Source organism: Mus pahari, chromosome 5, assembly GCF_900095145.1.
Source record: "Mus pahari chromosome 5, PAHARI_EIJ_v1.1, whole genome shotgun sequence".
In the NCBI taxonomy this organism is placed as follows: Eukaryota; Metazoa; Chordata; class Mammalia; order Rodentia; family Muridae; genus Mus; species Mus pahari.
The window spans coordinates 106,301,108-106,325,076 of record NC_034594.1 but is presented as its reverse complement, the minus strand read 5'-3'; the positions used below and the strand labels follow the sequence as shown (position 1 = coordinate 106,325,076).

At 50.8% G+C, this 23,969-nt stretch overlaps 1 protein-coding gene across 1 annotated transcript in view; it reads left to right on the top strand.

Moving 5' to 3' along the window:
* The first annotated feature begins 275 nt into the window (after positions 1–275).
* Positions 276–23,969, top strand: part of Mfsd4a (major facilitator superfamily domain containing 4A) — a 31,572-nt gene continuing 7,878 nt past the window's right edge. Inside the window, exons 1-7 of the mRNA XM_021198262.1 lie at positions 276–669; positions 8,844–9,042; positions 10,293–10,544; positions 13,946–14,111; positions 14,487–14,602; positions 15,606–15,779; positions 21,258–21,405. Of these exons, the coding sequence (XP_021053921.1) occupies positions 440–669; positions 8,844–9,042; positions 10,293–10,544; positions 13,946–14,111; positions 14,487–14,602; positions 15,606–15,779; positions 21,258–21,405 (1,285 nt within the window). The 5' untranslated portion in view covers positions 276–439. The remainder of the gene's footprint in view (positions 670–8,843; positions 9,043–10,292; positions 10,545–13,945; positions 14,112–14,486; positions 14,603–15,605; positions 15,780–21,257; positions 21,406–23,969) is intronic.

Sequence of the window (23,969 nt, the reverse complement as noted above, 5' to 3'; positions counted from 1 at the left end):
CCAAATGAAAGCCATAAGAAAACCACGTACAGATAGGACTGCTTTTAATCCCGTAGAGAGTAGGGCGTGGGAGGTAGAGAACGGCGCTGGCAGACCCGCGAAGTCCACCGGCAGCACCCCAGGACCAAGTGATGAGGATTCAGATCGCCAGGCTGAAAGGCTGCGCGGTGTAGGGCGCGAGGAGCCTTTAGCACTAGCTGGCGGGGTCGCGCTCCCTGGTGAGTTAACCAACGTGGGCCCCCCAGGAACGTGAAGCGAGGCGGGGCGGTCCCCGCGGCGGGACACGTGCGTCCGCGACGCCCCGGACCTCCAGGCGTCCCCGCGCTGGCCGAGGGCGGGGCAGCCGCGCGGCGCTCCCCTCCTCTCCTCTCCTCCCCGCCCAGCCTCCGGTTGGCCGCCGCACTCCGCCCTAGGCTCGCTGCGAGCTGCCGGCCGAGCCATGGGCTGCGACGGCCGGGTGTCTGAGCTGCTCCGCCGCAACCTACAGCCCACGCTTACCTACTGGAGCGTCTTCTTCAGCTTCGGCCTGTGCATCGCCTTCCTGGGGCCCACGCTTCTGGACCTGCGCTGCCAGACGCACAGCTCGTTGCCCCAGATCTCCTGGGTCTTCTTCTCGCAGCAGCTCTGCCTCCTGCTGGGCAGCGCCCTCGGGGGTGTCTTCAAGAGGACGTGAGTGTCACGCCCCGCACGCCCCTCCACATCCCCGCAGCTGTGACCACCTGCCCAGCTGGGCTGGATCTTAGCCCAGGGGTTGCCTCCCTCCCCCACTATAAGCTGTCCCGGAAAACTCTCTCGGGACTGAAGGTGACATCTGGGCTATGTATTTGTCTCACTCACCCCTGAGAGAGCTCAGAACCCTTTCGCCCTCGCTCACCGAGCCTACCAGCCAAGGAGTGATGGAATGTACAGAGATGCGTAAGACCCTTATTGCTCTGTTCCTCTGAGATTTTGTAGCCCCAGCGCCGGAGGTGGAATTGGCACTGAGGGGAGGAGTTGGCGGTGCCAGCTCAGGGGACAGTTCTCAGTGACAGGGCTGGCCTGTGGTTTGACTAGGAACCCATTGGTGACTCCATTCATAATAGGTCCACATCAATTGACACAGCTGATCCCTTTACCTAGATGGTGAGGCTCCTGGGATCTCCTAAGACAGGACACGGCTGCAGCATTAGCCTGCGGAGGCTGAGCCTTTGGGCCGGGTAGAGAAGTGTACAGCCTCCCATCCATCCTCTATCTCTAGTACCCACAATACCCCTAATGTATCCCTCCACCTTGTTACTCCTCCCTGGCTTCTGTCAGGACGGAGCTCTGGTCTCTCCCTGGCACTCAGAATGTTACCCTTTGGGTGCCGTGCAGAGCCCCATTTTTCTGGTGTAGGAACCCCTCTTAAGTTATTTCTAGAAAGGCAGCAGCCTTCAGTCTCTGTACAGCCAGGAATAGACCTAGAACTGAGACCTAGAACTGAGGAATGGATGTTTTGCACACCAGAGGCTGCTGTGTGGTCTTCCTCATTCTACTTCCTAAAGGAGCAATTATCTGGACTGCAAAACCACAACTGGGAGGTCTGTGGCAAAACCAGGTAGATAGATAGATAGATAGATAGATAGATAGATAGATAGATAGATAGATGAAAAGAATAAAAGACCTTGTGTAGAAGCCATTCTGGGCCAAAGGGCTCTGGGGCTCAGTCCTCGAGGTGTGCAGCTGTGGGAAGATGCAATACAGGTGTCAGTATAAAATGGACCCCAGTCTAAGCAATCCAGAGTCTGCTGCACCTCAGCAATTGGAGAGTGACTATTTTCATTTCCCCTACATCTTCTTGCAAATGCAAGAATTCTCAGACACAAGTCTCCTTATGCCTATTAGCACTTTGTGCGTTTGGGATAGAATTGGTTATACAGGAATTCTGAAGATATGTTCAGCTAGAAAATTCATGAAAAGGAGGAGGGGGTATCTCTGAATGTCAGAGGAAGGGCCCTGTTTTTGTTTGGAAGTGCTGGGAGGGGGTCCGTTGTTGTTGTTGTTGTTGCTGTTGTGGTTGTTGTTGTTGTTTGGGGGTGCTGGGAATGGAACCCAGGTAAGCTTGCGTGCCAGGCAAGCTCCCTGATGCTGGACCACACTCCTGACCCTCACAGATAGGCTGTGTCATGCTCACTTTCCTAGAATGTTTTAGGAACATATGTAGCTCAAACAGGAAGGCGAATGTGGACCATTCTAAGGGACAGGTTGGCAAACCCACTTTTCTGAAATGGGAAGCAATTTACCCCTAACTGGGCCATCTCTCCCTGGATTTGGTTCTCCCTCTAGATTTCTTATCCACCAAGGCTCTGAACAGGCAACAGAGAGGGAACCCTGCAGCAGGAAACCACAATGTTAACAATAGTAACTAACCATTGTGCAAAAGGGTCTTATATCAACCCACTTGGTTGTCATCACAGCCCTGCAAAGTAATGTTGCTATCTCCATTTTATATGGGAGGAAGTGGAGAAACAGAAGGGTTAAGAGATTTAGCTATGGGCGCTAATCCCAACTCTCCGGAGCCTGAGTCAAGAGAATCTTGAGTTGGAGGCCAGCTTGAGCTACATAGCAAGACCCTATCTCAAGCAGTCAAAAAGGAAGAAAAAGAAAGGCGGGAAGGAGGAGGCGGAGGCACTTTGTCTGATATTGCATAGCTCCAGGGTTTGAACGTGGGCATCTGACTGTAGTCCCAGATACCTTGGCAGTGGCTTGTGCCTTATGTGTGTCAACGGCTGCTCTATAACTGAGCTTCATGGAAGAGATGGGTATCCTGTGGGTCTTCATGGGCTGAGTATTCCTGAGCACTGGCAGTGCCTGGGAAGGCAATGTGAGCCTCCTGGCCTCTCGCTGGGATTTTCCAGCGCTGGGTAAGGCTCCTGATGTTCAAATTTAAATTCTGAGCTTTAGTGCTCACAGCTTCAAGACAAAAATGTCACCAGGAACCATTCTGCTTGATGAAGAGGAAAGCAGGGTCCTGATGGGAAAGAGGGGAAGTCCCTGAGTGTTAGCAAGGACATCACCCACCTGGTTAACTCTGGTTCATCTCCCCATCCCCAACCTCAACTTGAACAGTGCTCTGCCAGCCCTGATGTGGCCTGTAACAGTAGCACAGCCTTGCCTGTCTCTGTTGAAATGCTAATGTCCCTGCAAGGAAGTGTTTTCAGCTTAAGTGATTACCAGTCAGTGTGCCAGGCTGGCACTGGGAATAGGGGATTGCCTTAACAAAGCTCAAGGACCAGCTGTATAAAGACGGTGTGGGAGTGACACACCAGACTGCCTTTCTTTAGAGTTCTACTTAAGTGCTATCTACTGCTTAGCCTAATCCAAGAGCTCTGGCCCATAGGGGCCTTCTAGACACCTCCGTGGGGCAGGCATTGGGGCAGGTCCTCAGGGCAACACCAGTCTTCCTTCCCTACTCTTAGCAGAGACAAAGACTTTGACCTTTAAAGCAGGCCATCTGCAGGCCCAGCAGGAGGAAGAGCAGACACAAGAACCTGAACTAGAGCCTCCCTTGGAAAAATCTCATTGAGCACAAAGAGGAAATCTCGAGAAGAGACTTAGAAAGCCACCTGTTTGGCAGGGTGGCTAGGCTTGTGGTTTACAAAAGAGGTAATAGGTATTTAGACAAAAAGTTAGGGGTTTTGTTGTCGGTGGTTTTTTTTCCTGGTTTTGTGGGACCTGTCTAACCACTCAGGGCAGCTGAGAAACTCCCTTATCTCAGGGACATCAGCTGATACATGATTTGTGATCTTTTGCAAAGACTCCTAGCCTCTCCATAGCTTCTCACCTATACTAAGTGGTTTCGGGCTTCTTGATGTCTACATCTGCCAATTGACACCTTCCTTATCTGTTCTTTTAAGTTGAATTCCTTATCTTCAAACCCCATGCTGCCTGGTATCAGCTAAGAATGCCTCTCCTGCAAACCTTTGTAGTAAACTGAGTCTTCATACCCTTCCTCATAGCCGGCTCCGCAGTCCGGTTGCATCTCAGGTCACTGGGCCCTTGCAGTCCCTCGAACAAAACACTGACAGTTCTCCTCCCTGGGCTGGGCTCTGATTGGCCTCAGTTCTAGAAAGCCTCTGTCCCTTCATCAGTTTGTCCACCTTTCAGCATGCTACAAACCTTGTTAGAAACATGTTATATGTGCTAGAGCCCTAAAGGGAATTCAGCACTAGGCAAGTTCTTATTTAGAAAGACATCTCAAAACCAGGCTTAGTGGTGTATGACTGTAATCCCAGTCCGTGGGAGATGGAGATGGGAGGATCAGGAAAACAGAGTTATCCTCCACTACATAAGGAGTTTGAGGCCAGCCTGGACTAATTGAGAATTTGTCCCCAGCAACTATGCCCAAGGGAAGTAAAAACATTTGTCCACACAAAAATGTGTCCATGGATGTTTATGGCAACATTGCTCATAATAAATAAGTGGAAATAAGGTATACTTTCATAAGCAAATATCCAGGTAAATAAAATATGGCATGAATAAAGGGTCAGGCAGCCTACGGAGCCATCCTTACAGGGTGTCTCATTCAGCCAAAGCGCTGGGCAGGAACCAGCCAGTAATGAAAGACCACACAGGGTATGAGACTGTTCACATGAGCTGTCCAGTGCACAGGATCTAGAGTGGAAAAAAAAAAAAAAAAAAAGCCTCGTAGTTAAGTGGTAAGAAGCACACGGGGTGACTGCTGATAGATATAGAGTTTCTCTCTGAGGTGACAGAAATACTTTAAATTTAAGCTGGACGCAGCAATACATGCCCACAATCCCAGCACTTGGTATGGTGGTGAGGCAGGGGGCAGGGGGCAGAGCTGTTACGGCAGGAGGATTGTGAGTTCTAGGCAAGCCTTGACTATATAGTGAGACCCTATCTCACAAGAACAAAATACACAAACCTCAATGCTTAAACTATGCTAATGGGCTCACTACTCACAATCGGAAAAGAAAAGTGAGGTGTACACTTAAATAGTTGGATTTGATAGTAGAGAAACCGCGTATCAAAGTTCTAATTATAAAGCATTCAGCACTCATCCCACGAATTACTTGATTCATTCAACAAACACTTCTTAGGCCATGCACTGATTCGGGGGTTCCGCCAGGCTCCTGCCAAGTGTCCATTCTGAAGAGCAGTGTGTGACAGTGAACTATGATAGGGACAGAGAGGGCAGAGCTGAGTTATGGCTGCTCAGCTAGGTGTTCTGGGTAGGCCACTTTGGGGAGGTGACATTAGGAAATGGCTCCTGAGGAACAGGTCAGGCATGTCAGGAAGTGGGCGAGAGGTGTTATAGGCAGACAGACCTAAGGTTGGGTGTAAGACACTTCTCCCATGCCCAGCGCCCGGTGAGCTGCAGGCTGAATCAAACAGGCAGTCCTGCCTCCCCAACATGGGACCGTGAACAGGTCAAAGCATCAGCATGGGGGCCTGAGGTAACTGCGTTATAGGGAACCTTCCTTGTCCCCATTGGCTGAGAGAAAATTGCTCACTGATCCATCCTGGAAGGATGGACTCTCTGTCCCCTTGAGGTTGATAGGTGGCCCACTGTGACTTCCTCCATTCTGTCCTCCAGCCCTTTCCAGGAGAAAGGTGAGACCCTGTCGTCACTGCTGTGGAGAGGGGGTTCCTGAGGAGAATGTGCTATCCCAGAGGCAGGCAGTGTGGAGTTGGGGCTCAGCAGCATTCTACCTCATCTGGGGTGGGGGGGTCAGAGGGCAGGAGTAGGTGGCCCTGCCTGAATGGAGCCATGCAGCCCTGCCTCTTTTTTACAGTACCAGGAAGCCAAGAACAGGTGCTCAAGGCAGGGACAACCCAAGGTGGTCACATGTGTACCTGGCAACCCTTGCTGAGAGGGGGGGGTTAGCAGCCTTCTCAAGGTCACATAGCCAAAGTAGCCCAGCAGGCAATGCCACCATAGTCACAGCCAGCCTGAGGGAGGACGCAGGTCCCTCCTCTCCACTCACATTTACAACTCCGAGTGGAGTCATTAATCAGTAACTTGACCATTTATCAGGCTTGCTGGCAACTTTCTTAAGCCTTGGAGGAAAGAGATGCCTTTAACTGACCCAAATTCACATCTGAGTCCCAGGGGAGGACAGGCCAGCGGCACTCTACTGGTCTCTGCCTCGCCTGGGAGTCAAGACCCTGGGCTCAGTTATATTCCACTCTCTTCCCCTCTAGACCTCAGTTTCCTGATCTTTAAAGTGAGATCTCTCAGGCCCTAGCTTTGCCACTGTGCGGAATCAGGAAGGAAGCGGGTTCCTGGTACATTCCTGCATCATTCCAGGGATCACTCTGAGCGCGTGGCAGCAGGAACAGAGATAGGTGGGAAAATGCCTAGAGTTGGCACTGGTCTTTGCCCTCTTCTTGCTAGCACATAGCCTGGGTCCTGCATTGACTCTGAAGAAGCCCAGGGCTGCAAGGAATGATTGAGCCCTGGAGAGGAGTTGCCTGAGGCCTTGAGGAGGGCTTGCTATCCCCAATTAGAGTGGAGGAGAATGAAGCTCACAGGTAGTAGTGGTTTTCCACGGGTCGCACCATCCAGCAGAGTTGAGCCTTGAACCCAGTATTTTGACCACAGACTCCACCGCATCCTTGATGTCAAACAGTTTCAACACGATTACCCTGTAATCCTTAGTGACCCATGCTCCTGGAAGGGGTTATTATTACTTCAGCCACTTAATATCTGCAACGAAATATGTTTTAGTCTAAAGGATTTCTGGAATGTCCATGCATGGCCCCAAAGCACCTGGAAGAATGAGCTGCTGGCCTACTTTTTGGCCCAAGAACCCAGAACAAATGTGGGGTCTACCTTCCAGACTCCAAGCTGCAAGCCTAGACTCCAGTTACAGCCCAAGCCCTGGCAGGAGACATGGGGAAGGGATTTTTCCATGTCTATTTCCTCCTAGCCTAGGTTCACTCATAGGCACAAGCTTCAAGTCCACCTCCTAGTATTCTTAGATGTGCTAAGTCTACGGCACTGAACAAACTCCAGTGGCATTCACGCACACAGTAACACAGCCATTGCCCGTCCTTTCCTTCCCTACCTCCCTGTGGTTTCTTCCTGTCGCAGGTTGACTGGTCTTAGGTCCCATCCCTCAGGATTCTGCTGCAAGCCTGAGTACTACCTTGAACCACTTCCACACAAGCCCCAGCCCCAGGGTACGCGCTAGACACGCGCCAGGCACACAGTCTCCCACTGAGCCTCTCTCTCCCACCTCATGCCCAGTTGTCTGGTTTCTTCTGTATTTTTTGACAAATGATCTTGCTATGTAGCCCAGGCTGGTGCCGATCTCTCCACCTTCCTCCTCCTGCCTCCTAAGTGCTGGGATGACGGGTGTACATAATGTATTATTTCCTCAGAGAGCCTTTGTACTGGACTTGGTGAGGGAGGTGGTGGTAGTGGGCTGGTGAAGGTACACACAGAAGTGCCTTGTGTTATCCCTGAAGCTGGTCCTCAGTCTTATACTAGGAAAGGAGCTACAGGAGGAGAGAGTGGAAAGGAGAGGTCTACCGTTTCCACCTGGACAGGTATCCCTTCTGTACTGGGTCCAGAGGAAGAGGCAAATGACGTGTGCTACCACAGAGCAGGAAGTAGAAACACAAGCAAGCACCACAGTAGGACCGCTGGGTAGTCAGGCTGGGGACTATCAGAACAGGACCCAAGGGAGAGCTTCGAGCTTCTCTTGCAAGTCTGTCTCCTGCGAACAGACCACCCAAATTGCAGCCACTTTCCCTCCATCCTATTAAGCCAGGCCTTGAAGCAAGTCTACCCCCTGGTTCCAAGAGGGAACAGACAGGGGTCATGAACAGTAAATCTCCCCCAACCAGATCAGCCTGGAAATGAGAAAAATAACAAAATAACGAACTACTGCTATCAACAGAACTCTTCTGATAAAGGTTTTAATCAGATACAAGGAGATGGCATGGCCGTGTGCCGAGGAGACCAGAGTCAAGTGTTGACAAAAGACAGCCTACCACATCTCTAGGGACTGCCCTCCTTCCCTTCCAGTGTTCTGGAACCTCAGAGGCTGGCTTGCCCCACCTCTCCCTCTTCATAATCTGAGGATGTTCTTCCACAACCTCCAGAACCTTCTTGCTGCCCAAATCTGCCCCCAACATAGTACATTAGCTTGTAGACTGGTCCTAAAACACACAAGTCTTAGATCCTTTCTCTGAGCATTTGGTATCAGGCAGAATTCCCTACCAACAGGACCTTGACATCAATCTCACATGGGGACAGCATGCATGGGGAGGGCTGTCCTGATGTCTGTCTGAACTGGGAACTGCTCAGACTGGTCTCAGTAGGAATAGCCCCTGACCTCTGTCCATAAAGAGGAGTCACTACATTAACTAAATTCTGTGCTGTGGCTTCGGTCCTAGCAGCCTGCCCTTGCCTGGGAGTACAACTCTCGTCAATTCCTATGTGAAAGACACATGTGGCTTACCTTACCCCTAGCCTTACCCAGCTGAGGACCAGACTTAGGCTCATCCTGGTTCCCCAACCTTTATTTATAGATGTATGGCACTGTTCCCTTGAGATGCTCAAAATAGCCTTCCCAAGAGGGACGGGAATATTATTGCATACAATTGCTTACAGAGAATAAACAACAGAACACACTAGTTGGCCTTTATGAGCACCAGTGTGACATTTGGTGTACTCACGGCAGCCGTGAGAAGCCATTGCTGTACCTAGGACCAGAGGCTACTCGTTCTTCCTTACAACCCACAGCTTATGAGCGGTTCCCTTTCTGCTGGTAGAAAAGCAATGGCAAGGAGGAGGGGCCTTCCAGGAAGGCTCTGAGATCCTCTGCTAACTCCAGCTCTCCCCTGCCCAGCCTGGCCCAGTCGTTATGGGCCCTCTTCACCTCTACCCTGGTCATCTCCCTGGTATTTGCTGTCATCCCCTTCTGCCATGACGTGAAGGTATTGGCCTCGGTCATAGCGCTGGCGGGCCTGGCCATGGGCTGCATCGACACCGTGGCCAACATGCAGTTGGTGAGGATATACCAGAAGGACTCAGCCTTCTTCCTTCAGGTGAGCTACACAGCGGGAGGCTGGGTAGTGGGCCAAGTACAGGGAGCTCCCCAGGCCCTCCCCAGCCTGTCCTGATCACTTACTCGCCGGGCCATACACCCGCAGTAACCCAATGCCTAGGTTTGGGTTTCCTCATCTCTTCAGGGGTGATCTCTGCCTGCCTTGTCACCTCTCCCAGGAACCCCGGTGTTAACAAAAGTTCTCTAACCAGGCAAGGCAGTGTGGCTGAGGGCTTGTTCAAAAGTTCTCTAACTCAGGAAAGGCTTGAGTCGGGCTGAGGCGCCCAGCTCTCTTCTCTCTCTCTCCTTCTAGTCACGTAGTGTATGTTACCAGGTACCTCACAAAGCAAGTTAATGAAGGAGAGTTGACTCTGGCTCAAAGTTCAGGGAAATACAGTCCACAATGATGGGGAAGGAATGGTATCAGGAGTGGCTCAGTCCTGGGCACCAACCAGGAAGCAGAGAGGAGAAAGCCAGGGTTTGCCTGGCTGTTTTCTTTTTCTATTTTACTAAGTCTTAGACCTCAGCTGACAGGATGGTACCACCCATGTTTGGTCTGGGTCTTCCCTCATTAGTTAAGCTTCTGTAGAAATGCCCTCACAGATACACCCAGAGGGGCACTTTCTTGGTGCCCTAGGTGTTTCTCTTTGTTTCTTTGTTTCTCTCTCTCTCTCTCTCTCTCTCTCTCTCTCTCTCTCTCTCTCTCTCTCTCTTCCTCCCTCCCTCCCTCCTTTCTTCCTTTCTTTCTTTCAATCAATTTATTTTTAAAGATTTATTTATTTTATATATGTGAGTACACTGTCGCTGTCTTCAGACACACCAGAAGAGGGCATCGGATCCCGTTACAGATGGTTGTGAGCCACCATGTGGTTGCCCGGAATTGAACTCAGGACCTCTAGGGGAGGTCCTTAACCGCTGAGCCATCTCTCCAGCCCCCTAGTTGTTTCTGAATCCAATCAAGATGATGAAATTGACCACCATGACAGGAGACAGTCCCAGTGGGAATTAAAGTTGGGGAAATAAAGGGGAAGATTGGCCACAATCACTCCAGTTATCCCGGGCATCAAGGGTGGTGATAGAGGACTTTCCTTGACATTCTTCCTTCTCTCTCCTGCTTCCCAAGTCTTCCTCCTAACACTAGGGCCAGGCAGGGGACTCCTGGATGGGATATAAGGTAAAGGGGAGGGGAGGTGGTACCCTCTGGATGCAAGTCCTGAGCCAGGCTGAGCGATGCTCATCCCCTCCTCCCAGGTCCTTCATTTCTTCGTGGGCCTTGGTGCTCTGCTGAGCCCCCTGATCGCGGACCCCTTCCTGTCAGAGGCCAACTGCTTTCCTGCTAATAACACAGCCAATGCCACCTCCAGAAGCCATGGATCCCGGGTCCTGAGCCAACATCACACAGCAGCCCAGCCTTGGATAAACCAGACGATCCCCAGGCCACCCCCAAAGGAGGTGACCGAGAACCACGTATCCTATGCCTTCTGGATCATGGCTCTCATCAATGTGAGTGTCACTGGTGCTGGTGGGGTTGAGAGCTGGGGGGGGGGGGGGGGTGGGTGCAGGGACAGTGCACACTGCCCAGTTTATGTCAATAGCACAGAATCTTCAGTCTTACCGAACATGCCAGGGTCCACTGTGTGCAGGCAGGAGGGAGAAATGGCCTGTAGGAATCACATCATATCGTATCCCTCACTGTGACTCCAGTTTAGCAGTTGTGAAAAAACAAAGGCAATGGTCAGATTTACACAGTGAAAAATCAGGGTCAACTTCCAAGGTCTCTGAGGGCTTGTGGAGAAACAGACCTTTCCCTCCATGGCCAAGAGGCCAAGGAAGGTAGCAGCTTCTCTGGGAGACTTCATCAATGATGGGGATCAGCGGGCTCCAGAGTAAAGCCTGCTCCTTGTGTTCCTGCTTCCTTGGAGAGATAAGCCTGTGGCAGAAACGGCAGAGAGACTGTCCTAGTTTGGATCTGTGACTATGATAAAACACTCACCAAAAACAACTTGGGGGAGAAAAGGTTTACTCCAGCTTACACTTTAGAATCCATCACTGAGGGAAACCAGGGAAAGAATGGAAACAGAGGCCAGAGAGGAACACTGCTGACTGCCTCGCTCCCCATGGCTTATCCACCTTGCTTTCTTAAACAGCCCCGGAATACCTGTTCTACCTGTGGTCTACACCTACTACCTGTGGGTGACACTACCCACATCAACCATCAGTCAAGAAAATGCTCCCACAGACATGCCCTCAGGCCAATCTCCTGGGGAACCTTGTCTCAGTTTCCGTCCCCTGTTTCCAGGTGATACCAGTTTGTGTCAAGTTAACAAGAAACAAAACAGGGCAGAGAACACTGGCTCTGACTACCCTTTGTGCATCTGGTCAAATCAGCATTGACTCTAGCTTCTACCTAGAAACCTCCAGGGCTTGCTCTGTAACACAAGAGAATCCCATGTTAACCCAGGTGAAGTGGAAGAGAGTCTGGGAATGTCCTTACCCACCAGGCTTGGGAGTAACAGCTCAGACCACCTTAATTGCCTCCTCTTGGCTCTGACCCATCAGGGGGCTGGAAGTGAGGATACTCCAGGGGGGCCAATAGCCTGGCTTGGGGACAGAGGGTCTGTGTGGAGGTTACACAGGGCCCAGGGACTCCCTGCGGTAGGCCTACCTGGTCCTTTAGAGGCAGCTGGCTGCTGAGGTGCCACAAAAGAATACATACAGTACTGAAAGGGCCCTAAGCCCCCTCCATAGTTGTATTAAGCATGCTGAGGGATGTCTCAGCTCCCTGAGGTCCTGATAGGGAGCTAGAGAGAGGCCAGTCTCAGCAGAGGCCCACCACCTCAAGTCCCACAACCCTATTCCTAAATTGGGTTGGAAAGACAGTGAGGCCTTCAGCAAGATATCCCTTTCCCTTTCCTCTGACTCTTTCATGCCAGTTGCCACCATTTTGGATCACAGCAACTTTGAACCTGGGTCCTCTTAGGGGTCCTTGCTAAGGGAAAGTAGCCCATCACTGAAGGAATCCAGCAATGGACGCACTCACTTCCTTATGCTCACACACACACACACACACACACACCCCTGCCCTGCCCGGCATTGGCTGGCTTTCAGGGTGGCACTGGTGTCCCTGAATGGGATTCCTATAAAAGCTGGGTGTTCCTGACAGCATGCCAGCCAATCTGCTGTGAAGCCTCTCCCTCACCCACCTCCCTGGAAAGGCCTCCAGTCCAGTTTCCCCTTGGCCTTCCGTCAGGCTCTCTGTCACTGAAGCCTCTATGTGTGTTTCCTGTTCCCCCAGTTACTGGAGGAAGGACTGAGTCTTCCCCCATAAGGCTTAGACTCCCCCCACCCCCAGTGCAGAGACACAGGTCTCTTGCCATGCAGGGCTCCGTGTGTGGCATTACAGCTACCAAGGGCTGTTTGAACTTGATTCAGTGGTTGTAAACTGTGAAATGGGGCCACACTGTGTTCCCTCGCCCGGCTGATCTTATGCTCTTGTCTTTTGAGTAGCTGAGACTCCAGGTATGTGGCTCCGCACCTAACTGTGCCCTTGACTGGTTTTGAGTGTGGAAAGGGCCTCTCTCATGATCACCACAGGGAGGTGTCAGCATGGGCTTGGGTGGCTTTTTGCCTTCAGGCTGGTGCGAGCAGCTTTCTTAGGGTCTTCAAGGGGCTCCTTAAGAGCAGTGCACTGCCAGGTTGGGTGTCTGTTTGGCTTCCATTCCTGCCTGACCCATTTATGGCCACCCTTGAGCACTTCCGGAACTTTCTGGTGGCTCACTGGCCTTCTGCTCCTTTCTAAGCAAAGGAGGCAGGTTACAGCCCAAGCAGGAAGGACAGCAGTTAGACCTGATAAAGAGCTTCCTGGCAGTGAAGGTGGTTAGGCCTGGGCAGGGATACCTGAGGGAGCCAGTGGCTGCTTGCTTCTCCAGGCAACCTCTGAAGTGGGAGGAGTCTCCTGTTGGTCTAGGGAGCACTGTTGGGACTGAGTGGCTCAGTGTGAAGAGCAGAGAGCTGGGCAGGGGAGAGGGGGAATAGGCGCTAACCGGTGCCTGTGCTTTCTAGCTTAGTCATCGAGCTCCTAAAAGAGCTCAGTACCCTCCAAGGATATACCATCACCTCAGCAGTTCAGAGGTAGGAACATGCAGGCCAGAATGAATGTCAGTGCTAGCTGTGTGGTAGGGACCCTGCACTCTGAGTATCCAGTTTACCTCCCTAGTCTCTTCCAGTTCTAACAGTGTATTGCTGTATAATAACTTGGAGCCCCGTTTGCCCTATCTGAAAAATAGGATTAAAATCCTTTCAGTACCTTTTTTTCCATCCCTTGGAAGTATTGGAGATAAAATCTGGGGTAGGCGAATCCACTGAACCACATCCCCTGCCTCCTGATTGCATTTTCAAAACTTATACGAGGTGTATAAGTATTTTATTTGCACATAAGTGTACCTTGTGTATGCGTGGGCCAGAAAAGGGTGTTGGATCCCCTGGAACTAGAATTACAGACAGTTGTGGAACACCACGTGGGTACTGGGAACTGAATCCAGGTCCTCTCTGCAAGAAGAGCAAGTGCTCTGAACTACTGAGCCATCTTTCGAGACACGCCCCCGATCACATTTTATAGAGCAGTAGTGACGGTAGTGTTGGGAATAAGAGTGGAGGTCACCTAGCACCTGGCCCGGGCAGCAGAAGACCCTTGCGAGTGCAGGTTTTGAAAGGCTTTTCTATCTCCTGTGGACAATGGGTGTGGCCAGGGCCAGCAGTGCTCTCACCAAGCCTATGTGGTATCCACAGTGCCTGGCTCCTGGGCTGGCAAAGACTCTTTGGCGAGGTGGGCACCTTGGACTGCGAGTCGGTAACATGGACCAAATGTAGCAGGCCAGCCCCTCCTGACCCTCTACTGCCCTCAGCTCCCAGTGCCCCTGGCTGTCCTGTTCCTGTTGTCCAAGGAGCGGCTGCTGACCTGCGCCCAGAGGAAGCCACTGCTCCTGTCTGCGGATGAGCTTGCGCTGGAGACCCGGCCTGCTGAGAAGGAAGACGCCTCTTCACTTGCCCCCAAGTTTCAGCCACACTCCGGTGCGTGCTCTTGTAATCTATTCTGGCTGCCTTAGCGTTCTAGGACACCCAGAAGATGAACCTAGACCCTAGGGCTAGTGGTTAGAAATAATTTTTGGTCCTGGCAGAATCTGAGGTAAGTGATGGAGCTAGCTGGCTGAAAGAATGAAAAGAGCGCAGAGCCTCCATCCTACCCACTCTTCCTGGGTTACCATTAAGGGGAGGGTCTCTTGATCTCTGTGATCCTTAGTTCCCCCAGAAGAGGGCAAAGAACAGTGGCTGCTCCTCACAGGTGCTAGAGGAGGTGAAAGCAGCAAGCAGCCCCTGTCCCGACTCGATGAACAGGGGGCAGGGAGCAGAGGTCGATTCAGCCCTGCTGTTCTGTGCCTCCTTCAGGGCAGGAGGACCTGTTCAGCTGCTGCCAGAGGAAGAACTTCCGGGGAGCCCCGTGCTCTTTCTTCGCCATCCACATCACGGCCGCTCTGGTCCTGTTCATGACAGACGGGATGATGGTGAGCCTTCCTCCGAAGGCACGCTCTCCTGAGAGGCCTCTACCCTGTTACCCAAGTCTGGAGTGGCAAGGGGAGAGACTCACACCGAGGTCCGGTCCGCAGGACTTCTCTGCAGTGCGATGAACCAGTGTCCTGCCCATCCCCCACAGGGCTCGCAGCCCTAGAGTCAGGACTCCTCTGTCCTTGCTATTGATTTTATTTTGTTGATTCTAGAAAGAGGTCTGTCTGGTGTCTTGTTCCCAATCTACTTGGCCTAAGCCTTTTCAGTTTCGGTTGCTTTGCTTTTCAGGTCAGGATGGAATGTAGCCCAGGCTGGCTTTGAACTCTTCGTCCTTCTCCCACATGCACCATACCGGGCTGTGACCCACTTCTTCTTTTTTTTTTTTTTTTGAAAGCTTGCAGCCCTCTTGCCCTGTGAGAGGCCACACTCTATGAACTCTGGGGCACTCGGCTTCTTGGCATGTGGTACAAATGGGGCTTCGCAAGCTAATGTCACAAACAAGTCACACTCCAGGCCAGGTGTCCATTCAATGGATGGCCTCTGTTACTCTTTTTAGAATCCTTTCCTGAACTCTCCTAAGTCTTGCATGCTGAGTGACTGACTGCTGAAGGAGGGACATTCCTAAGAGAAGGCTGTATTCACACCCCCAGCTCACAGCAGGCCTAGTTCACTTGTTCCCCTCAAGGGTATGGGATATGGACCTGTCTCCTCTCTTTCCTTCATCTGTGAAATAAGAGGTTAAGCCCCTTTCCTTCTAGCCATGCCTGTCTGTTCAGGCCTTGTGGGGATCCCCATGGGGACCAGCGACATCCCAGGTGCCGCCGTGGCAGCCTTTCTGTCCTCCGCTTGGGAGTGAGTGTACCATATGATCTTAGCTCCTGGGGCATCTTGGACTGAGCCACTAGTGACAGGTCCAGTTGGACTCTGCTGCCCTCCCCACTCCTGCCCCAGCTGAGGCATTAGTGTTCTAAGTGAGGCTTGCTCTCTCTCCATTCTCCACAGGGCGCTTATTCGGCCTTCGTGTACAGCTATGCTGTGGAGAAGCCGCTCTCTATTGGACACAAGTCAGCTGGTTACCTCCCTAGCCTCTTCTGGGGTTTCATCACTCTGGGCCGGTTCATCTCCATCCCAGTCTCCTCAAGGATGAGGCCAGCCACCATGGTGTTCATCAATGTGGTAAGTGGACAAGTGGCCTCCTTTCCCTTCTTAGAAACAGAATCTGTCTATTTGGGCCTTACCACTGCCCAAGACATTTGTTCAGGACCAGTAAGGAGACAGAAATGGAGCAGTGGGGTACTGGCACAGGAAAAATGGAGACCAAGGACGAGAAGCCTGTTCGTGTAGCCTTGGAAAGGTCCCTTCCCTGTCTGAGCCTTTGATTTTACATCCTTCAAAGCTTGAGCAGAAGGGACCATGGGTGATTACTGTGGAGTGGAGAGCAGACCCCAGCTGACCTCTACAAGGATTAGGAGGGATGGAGGTCTCAGCCTTGGTCCTCCTGCGTTTCTCAAAGGACCCAGCTGTTTGGAGCCTTGTGGCCAGCGGAGCAAGGTGCTGGCGTCAGTGCACCTGGACTGATTGGAGATTTGCCTTTGGCAGCTCTCCAGGAGAGTCTTAGATGGCCAGACTAGCCTGCAGGCAGGCAAAGGAACTGGCTTGGCTGGGAGCAGGGTCTGGGGCAAGCATGGATTAAGATCTGTGTCTGATGTTTGTCTATGTCACTGTGACAAAGGACTCCAGATTACAGACTCCCTTGGGTACATCCAATTTGACCTCCCACCAAGGCTTGGATCACTTCTGTGACATACCCGTTAGTGTGTCACTTCTGTGACATACCCGTCACTGTGTGTTTGAATACCTCCAGGGATTGAGAACTCACTACTTTTCTAGGAAATTCATGGTAAGAAAACACTTCCCAAGCTGAAGAGATGGCCCAATGGTTAAGATCATTGGCTGCACTTCCAGAGGACCTTGGTTCCATTGCTAGCACCCATATGATGGCTCACAACTGTAAATCCAATTCCAGGGTACCTGACACCCTATTCTATCATCCCCAGGCATTGTGTGGATGTGGTGCACATATATGCAGGCAAAACACCCATTCACAGGAAATGGGAGGAAGAAAGGAAGGAAGGAAGGAAGGAAGGAAGGAAGGAAGGAAGGAAGGAAGGAAGGAAGGAAGGAAAAGAGAGGGAGACTTCTTAGCTAGGTGTAATGGCAGTAGGTCCCTACAATCCTAGCTCTTGGGGAGAGGGGAGAGGGGAGACAGGAGGATTGAGTTCAAGGTCAGCCTGGGCTACATAGAATTTGTCTCTAAATAAATAGTAAATAAGTAAATAAAATGCTTCTGGTTTTAGTCAGGGAGAGAGTGCAGAACAGTTGAGGGGGAGAGGAGTTTGGATGAGGGCGGAGCTAAATGGAAAGTCTCCCTGATGGTTCATGGGTAGTGAGGACAGGGCCTTCCTGGGTGGGGGAAACAGCATGCAGGGACCCTATCCACTGGTACAGTGACATGCTTAAGGCAATTATAAAGAGAAAAGGGTTACTCTGCCTCTCACTCGGGGGTGTTCTAGTCTAAGATCTAGTTATAGAATACTGAATAGCAAAGACTGGAGTAAGGCTGGGCATGTCATTAATGTCATCATAAGTCAGGAAAGAGGACAGAGGGGAAGCAGCACAGTCCCTTCAACTGCACGCCTCCAGTGACCTAAGGATTCCACACACACACACAGGGTCCTCCCACAGATAGTTTAAAGCAGCTATGGCAAGACCTTTGTCTTAGTTAGGGTTTTACTGCTGTGAACAGACACCATGACCCAGGCAGCTCTTATAAGGACAACATTTAATTGGGGCTGGCTTACAGGTTCAGAGGTTTAGTCGATTATCAAGGTGGGAACATGGCAGCATCCAGGCAGCCATGGTGCAGGAGGAGCTGAGAGTTCTACATCTGGAGGCTGCTAGGAGAAATCTGAGGGTCTTAAAGGCCACACCCACAGTGGCACACCAACTCTGACAAGGCCACACCTCCTAATACTGCCGCTCCCGGTCCAAGAACATACAAACTAAAGACCAAGCCTTTATCTGTGGGTCTTCTGAAATCCAAATGACGACAAAGAAACATTTCACCCCTCAGAGCTGAGTATTTCATCTGTCACTTCTTGTGCTTAAAAGTCATCCTTGAATCCTCTGAGATTCTTCACACAAGCCTTAATCAGTGGCCAGCCACAGCTGTGCACCTGTGGGTTTCCCCCAGCCCATGAATCACCTCCTTCTCCTCCTAGTCATCAGGTTGATGTGCTCTGTCCCAGAGGCTCCACCACCTTGACCAACACAGCTCCTCATAGCTAGGTGGAAGGACACAAGGAGGCACTTGGAGCTAGTCAAAGGCCTTCACAGCTTCTGAGTTCTGAGTTCCATTGGGTCATCATTGGGCCAGGATGGTTTTCAGCATCGCTTGTTAAGGGGCATCAATGTCCAGCAAACTCCAGCAACAATACCTGCTTTGTTCCCGAGTTACAGGTGAAGCTGAGTCTTTGGGGTGGGGAGTGGAGTTCGGTGCTGCTAAGGATGTGCTATACCACTGAGCTATATACCGAGCCCTGGAGCCAAGTTCTGAACACAACTGGTGGGCAGCAGAGGAGGGAGGAATGGGGTGTACAGCTAGTTGCTGGGCAGAAAAAGACGGGTAGAGAAAACTCCAAGTTCAGTGTGGATCACACTGACAGTGGCCCAAGAGACACTGCATCTGCAGAACAGCTTCATGTGCCTGTCTGGAGTTCTGGACCAACATCATGGTTTTAAGGACAATAAGCATCCCTAGCATGGAGACATGTGAATCTGGCTGTAGCGAACGGGATGCAGACAGAAACCCTAGGATAGAATTCTGGCCATGCTTCAAAGAGAAAGAAAGAATAAATAGAGCTGTAGGGTCATCTTTGCCAAATAAAAAATGTTGTATTTGGAACCACAGATATATTTGTGACTTCTGCTATTACTATTACTATTACTATTACTATTATTATTATTATTATTATTATTATTATTATTATTATTATTATTATTATTATTACATTTGTGTGCATGTGTGTGTGTGTGTGACGTCAGGGGGCACATATGGATCATGATATATGTGTGGAGACAAGAGAACAATGTTGAAGGTTTGTTTTTCTCTTTCCACTTTGTCATGGGTTCCAGGGTGCTGTGTATGGGTGCTTTGCTTGCATGTTTGTCTGTGTGCCTCTTGCATGCCTGTTGCCCACAGAGGCCAGAAGAGGGCATCAAACCTCCTGCTATGGAGTTATAGATGACTGTGAGCCATCATGTGGGTACTGGGACTTAAACCCACGTCCCCTGAAAGAGCAGTCATTGCTCTGTCACTGTGAGTTATTGTCCAGCCCCTGCTTTCCTGGTTTTGTTTGAGGTAAGATCTTACTATACAGCTCAGGCTTCTATTCCTAGGCCTCCTGCCTCAGACGCCTAAGCCCCAGGATTACAGGTGTGCACCATCATGGCCCCTGCCTTATATTTTTACCATGAAAGACATCCTTCAAGTTACCTCTCCAGAGAGAAAGGGTGTGTTCATCTTCAGCCACTGTTTCTTGGTGACCGTCCTAGGGCGGGAAGGGTGAGTCTGGGGATGATTCTAGAATGCATCCCTTCTGAGAGATCTTGAGGCAGAGCTAGTGAGGTTCTTGAGCTGGAGTCACTAGCCTCCCTCTTCCAGTGTGAGCAAAATCCTCCAAAATCTGCTGTGACTCTCTGAAGGTCCCTTCCTTTCAGCCTGCCTAGTCCTTGTGGGTTCTGGACTAATTGTGATGTTTGGGTCTGTGTACATATTTTCCTAGAAACAGATATGCAGATATTTACCTGGAATGTTATCTGTTTTGTAGCTCTGGGGATCAAACCCAGGGCCTTGGGTGCTCAGGGTAAGTGTTCTAACTCTGACCTACATGCATAGCCCAAACCCAGGAACATTTTCCCTACCAAGCTAGGACTTGGTATAGAGCATGAGGTTTCTATAGAACACAGAGCGCTGGCTGTAGCTCAGTGGTGGAGTTACTAACCATGCACCAAGCCTTGGGTTTGTCTCCCAGCCTTTGGGGAATGCTAGAGTAATATAACGTTTGTTGGAAGTGCAATAGTTTGAAGTCTCTTGTATCATTCACCATTAGCCTTGGCATCCTCTTGCTAATGAAATGAGAGGAATGAAATGAAAAAAAGGAAGGAAGGGAGGGAGGGAGTGAGGGAGAGAGGAAGGAAGGAAGGAAGGAAGGAAGGAAGGAAGGAAGGAAGGAAGGAAGGAAGGAAGGAAGGAAGGGAGAAATTAAGAAAGAAAGAAAGAAAGAAAGAAAGAAAGAAAGAAAGAAAGAAAGAAAGAAAGAAAGAAAGAAAGAAAGAAAGAAAGAAAGATGGGCAGGCACAACTATTCCTAGGTATGGTAGAGGAAAGGTTTATTGTAGATAAAAGGGAGAACATAGCCAGAGGCAGGGACATCTGTGAGAGTCCAGAATGAATGTGACCCTGAGCCATGTGAGGGGGTGGGGGAGAGAAGAGGGGAAAGTGGGACCAAGAGGCCAGGAGAGTAAAGGGTAGACCAAGAAGAGACCATGTAACTAAAATGTATGGATTATATAGGAAGGGCAGCTGGGGAGAAGCCCCTGAGTCGGAGAAGTTTAGGGTAGAGAGTAGGGTATGCCAGCCACACTCTGTGACAGGCAGGGACTGAGGGATGCTGGGAGAATCTGGTGGTCTGGTCTGATTTGATATGTTAAATAAGCACCTCAGCGATTTGTCCCTGGTGTGATGCCTCACAGTAACTACTGCTGTAAAGATAAAAATGTAGGGTTCATGGAGACAGCGGGACTTCAGGGCTCCACGGCTGGGAGGCATGAAGCTAGGACCTGCAGTGGGGCCTGCAAACTCTTAAGCCTTGTACAGCTCTGGTTTCTTCCCAGCTGTGGTTTATGTAAAAATCATTCAACACTTACATAAAAAAAAAAAAATTTTTTAAAAAAGAGCTTAGAAACTGGGTTGTTTAAGCAAAATCCTGCCCGTGGGGTAGGGACCTTGCCAAGCCACAGAGATCTGAACTGGTCACCTGAGCTATCCATTTGTTAGCTCCAGCGCATGGACCACAACGTTCTCCCGGGGTTTTTCCAGTGGGATTTAAGTCAAATCTAAGGAGCACCAAGCTGGTTGCCATAGCCATTGATCCTCCTGGGTGCTTGTGTTGAATTCCCAGGGAGTAGGGACGCAAGGTCCACCATCCATCCTGCTGACTCATGGCTTTCTCACTCAGGACACTAGAACTCGGGTGTCAGAGGAAGAGAACGGAAGAGTGGGGTGTTAGAGCGCCCACCTCCACCATCGGGAATGTTGATGACCTGGATTCAGAGAAGACGTTGGGGACCCTCAGTGCTCATTCCCCAGGGTTTACCGGGTATTGGGTTGGGAGAGTGCTGTTGCACATAGTTACAGGCAGGCTCAACTCCCTAGACCTCCGAGATCCCAAACTAGGAACCGTGCAGGTGTCAGTGAGACCACATGGTGGCGCATGGACCACACCTTTCTCCCGGTCCGAGCATTCCTTCCTCCAAGATGCCCCGAGCCCTGTGCCCTCTCTAACTGCCTCTGCCTCTGCCTCTGCCGTGACAGATGGGAGTGGTGGTGACCTTCCTGATGCTGCTTATCTTCTCCTACAATGTCATCTTCCTGTTTGTGGGGACCGCGAGCCTGGGGCTGTTCCTCAGTAGCACCTTCCCCAGTATGTTGGCCTACACCGAGGACATCCTCCAGTATAAAGGTAAGTGTCAGAGGAAACACAGGAGCGCGCTTGCTGCCACGGGTGGACGCTTCCTCTCCTGTCCCCAACTTGCTGGACTGTTCCAGGTCTAGGCTTTCTCTTTACCAGAAAAAATCAAAACATCTCCTGGCATGGTTGGGAACAGCCATGTTTGGTCATGGATGTCTTGCCCATGGCTTGTGTGTCCTGCGTGTGTCCTCGAAGGCCTCAGGAAGCCTTGTGGCCTCCTTATCCATTTCCTTCTCTCTTCTTCATGATGTCTCGGTACTGTTTGTGGATCTACAACTAACTAATGTTGGCTGTCTTGGTGTCTGGTCTGTAACTTAGAAGAAACAATTTGTGTGGTCAATGAGTCAAAGTATCAAGCGTCTTCAAGTTTCTGGCTTCCGGATACCCTGTGTGGATTCAACATACCGCTGAGCTGCATCTCAAATCAGGGAAAATTCTTTTAGCCTGTGATTCAGGAGCAGCCCTCGCCATGATGGAAGTGAGGGCAGAAACAGCATCAGTCAATGTCAGCACCCATCCTGAGAACACATCTGTGTCCTACTGAGAATATGACATGCCCAGGAGACACGGTCCCTTCCCCCAGCTCATCCCGGCAGCCCTCAGACTTTCAGGAGTTAACTAAATGAGAAACCCTCACGTCAGGGTTGTTTGTTTTGTTTTGTTTTTTAAGATTTATTTATTTTATGTACGTGAGTACACTGTAACTGTTTTTAGACACACCAGAAGAGGGCATTGAGTCCTATTACAGATGGTTGTGAGCCACCATGTGGTTGCTGGGAGTTGAATTCAGGACCTCTGGAAGAGCCGTCAGTGCTCTTAACCACTGAGCCATCTCTCCAGTCCCACCATGTCAGTCTTGAGAGACAAGCTGATGTTCCAGGATGGCGAGTCCGCAGGATGATCACTCAGCTCCATCTTCCCCCATGGTCTGGGGCTAGAGTCAACCTTCCTTTCTCATCATTTACTTGCTTGGCATATTTAACAGTGCTGGACCGTCCAATATCCAGGCCCCTCCTGTGCTCTCATAGTCTGGACTTGTTTCCCTTAATCTTGCCTGACCCACTGGCTGAGCATTTATGATCCCCCCATAGTTCCATACCACACCCTGGGCCCAGGCGGAGAGGTGGCCTGTTCTGATGGGATCTAGGTGTGGGGACGTCACAAGGTCATTCTCCATGCTGCTGCAGAGGGTCCTCTGAAGCCCAGCTGGCTTCCGAACTGCTAGGGAGCTCCTTTTCCCTAGAGCCTCTCAGAGCTGCAGTCTAGCCACATTAGCTACTCGGAGTTCCTTGATGACACAGAAGTTACTCTGAGCCACCGTGCTTGGACCACAGCCACACTCGGTCTGGACTGCCTCCAACTGCTCCGCCACCCCCACCCCCACCCCCTGCCCTTCCAGGAAGTATCTCTGATCTCCGTGGAAAAGGGTGTCCTCTTCTTTGTTCTCCACTGACTAGGCCTGTCCCTGCTATATGACCCACTCACAGCTTCTGTACACACTCCCAGAAAGGGGCAAAGCATATGTAGGCTTTGAGGTCATCATAAACACAAGCATACCTCCATATTTGCAGGTCTATGACCCCAAGTGACATAATTTCTTCTCATTGAACCTCGGTTTTCTTTTTTCTTTTTTTTTTTAATGAAAATTTATTTATTTTATGTATATGAGTACACTGTAGCTCTCTTCAGACACACCAGAAGAGAGCATCAGATCCTATCACAGATGGCTGTGAACTACCATGTGGTTACTGGGAATTGAACTCAGGACCTCTGGAAGAGCAGTCAGTGCTCTTAACCACTGAGCCATCTCTTTAGCCCCAGAGCCTCAGTTTTCTTGTCTGTCACATGGTGGCTCACACCTGTAATACTAATAACATTTGGCAGGCACATCTCCACAAATTCTAGGCCAGCAAGGGCTACATAGTAAGATTTGATCTCAAAAAAGAAGGAAAAGGAGGAAGAAGAAGGAAGATGAAGAAGGAAGAAGAAAAGGTGGGGAGAAGGGGGAGGTGAAAGAGAACTTCATGTGGAAGGCTCTGGCTTTGCTCCCCAGCACCACAGAAACAACCCCAAACTAAATGCTGATCCCGTAGGAACACTCTGTGTGGGAGAAAATGTAAAACTCTGCATTGATTGGCATCCCTGGCAGCTCCACAGGCCTCCCTCCCTCTAAGTTTGTGGCACCATCCCTGACACAGGAAGATCTCGGGGTGTCTCAAAACAATGTACAGAACAGATGGGAACCCTTGGAATTCAGAGATGGGAGTGGGCAGTGTTCAATCTAGAAATCTGATCAGACGTGAGCTTCCCTGGACTGAGGGAAAGGTGGGAAAAGGAGAGCCTCGGAGGGAGGATGGGGAGAGCTGCTGAGGGAGGATGGGCAGAGCCATGGAGGGAGGATGGGGAGAGCTGCTGAGGGAGGATGGGGAGAGCCATGGAGGGAGGATGGGGAGAGCTGCTGAGGGAGGATGGGCAGAGCCATGGAGGGAGGATGGGGAGAACCATGGAGGGAGGATGGGCAGAGCCATGGAGGGAGGATGGGGAGAACCATGGAG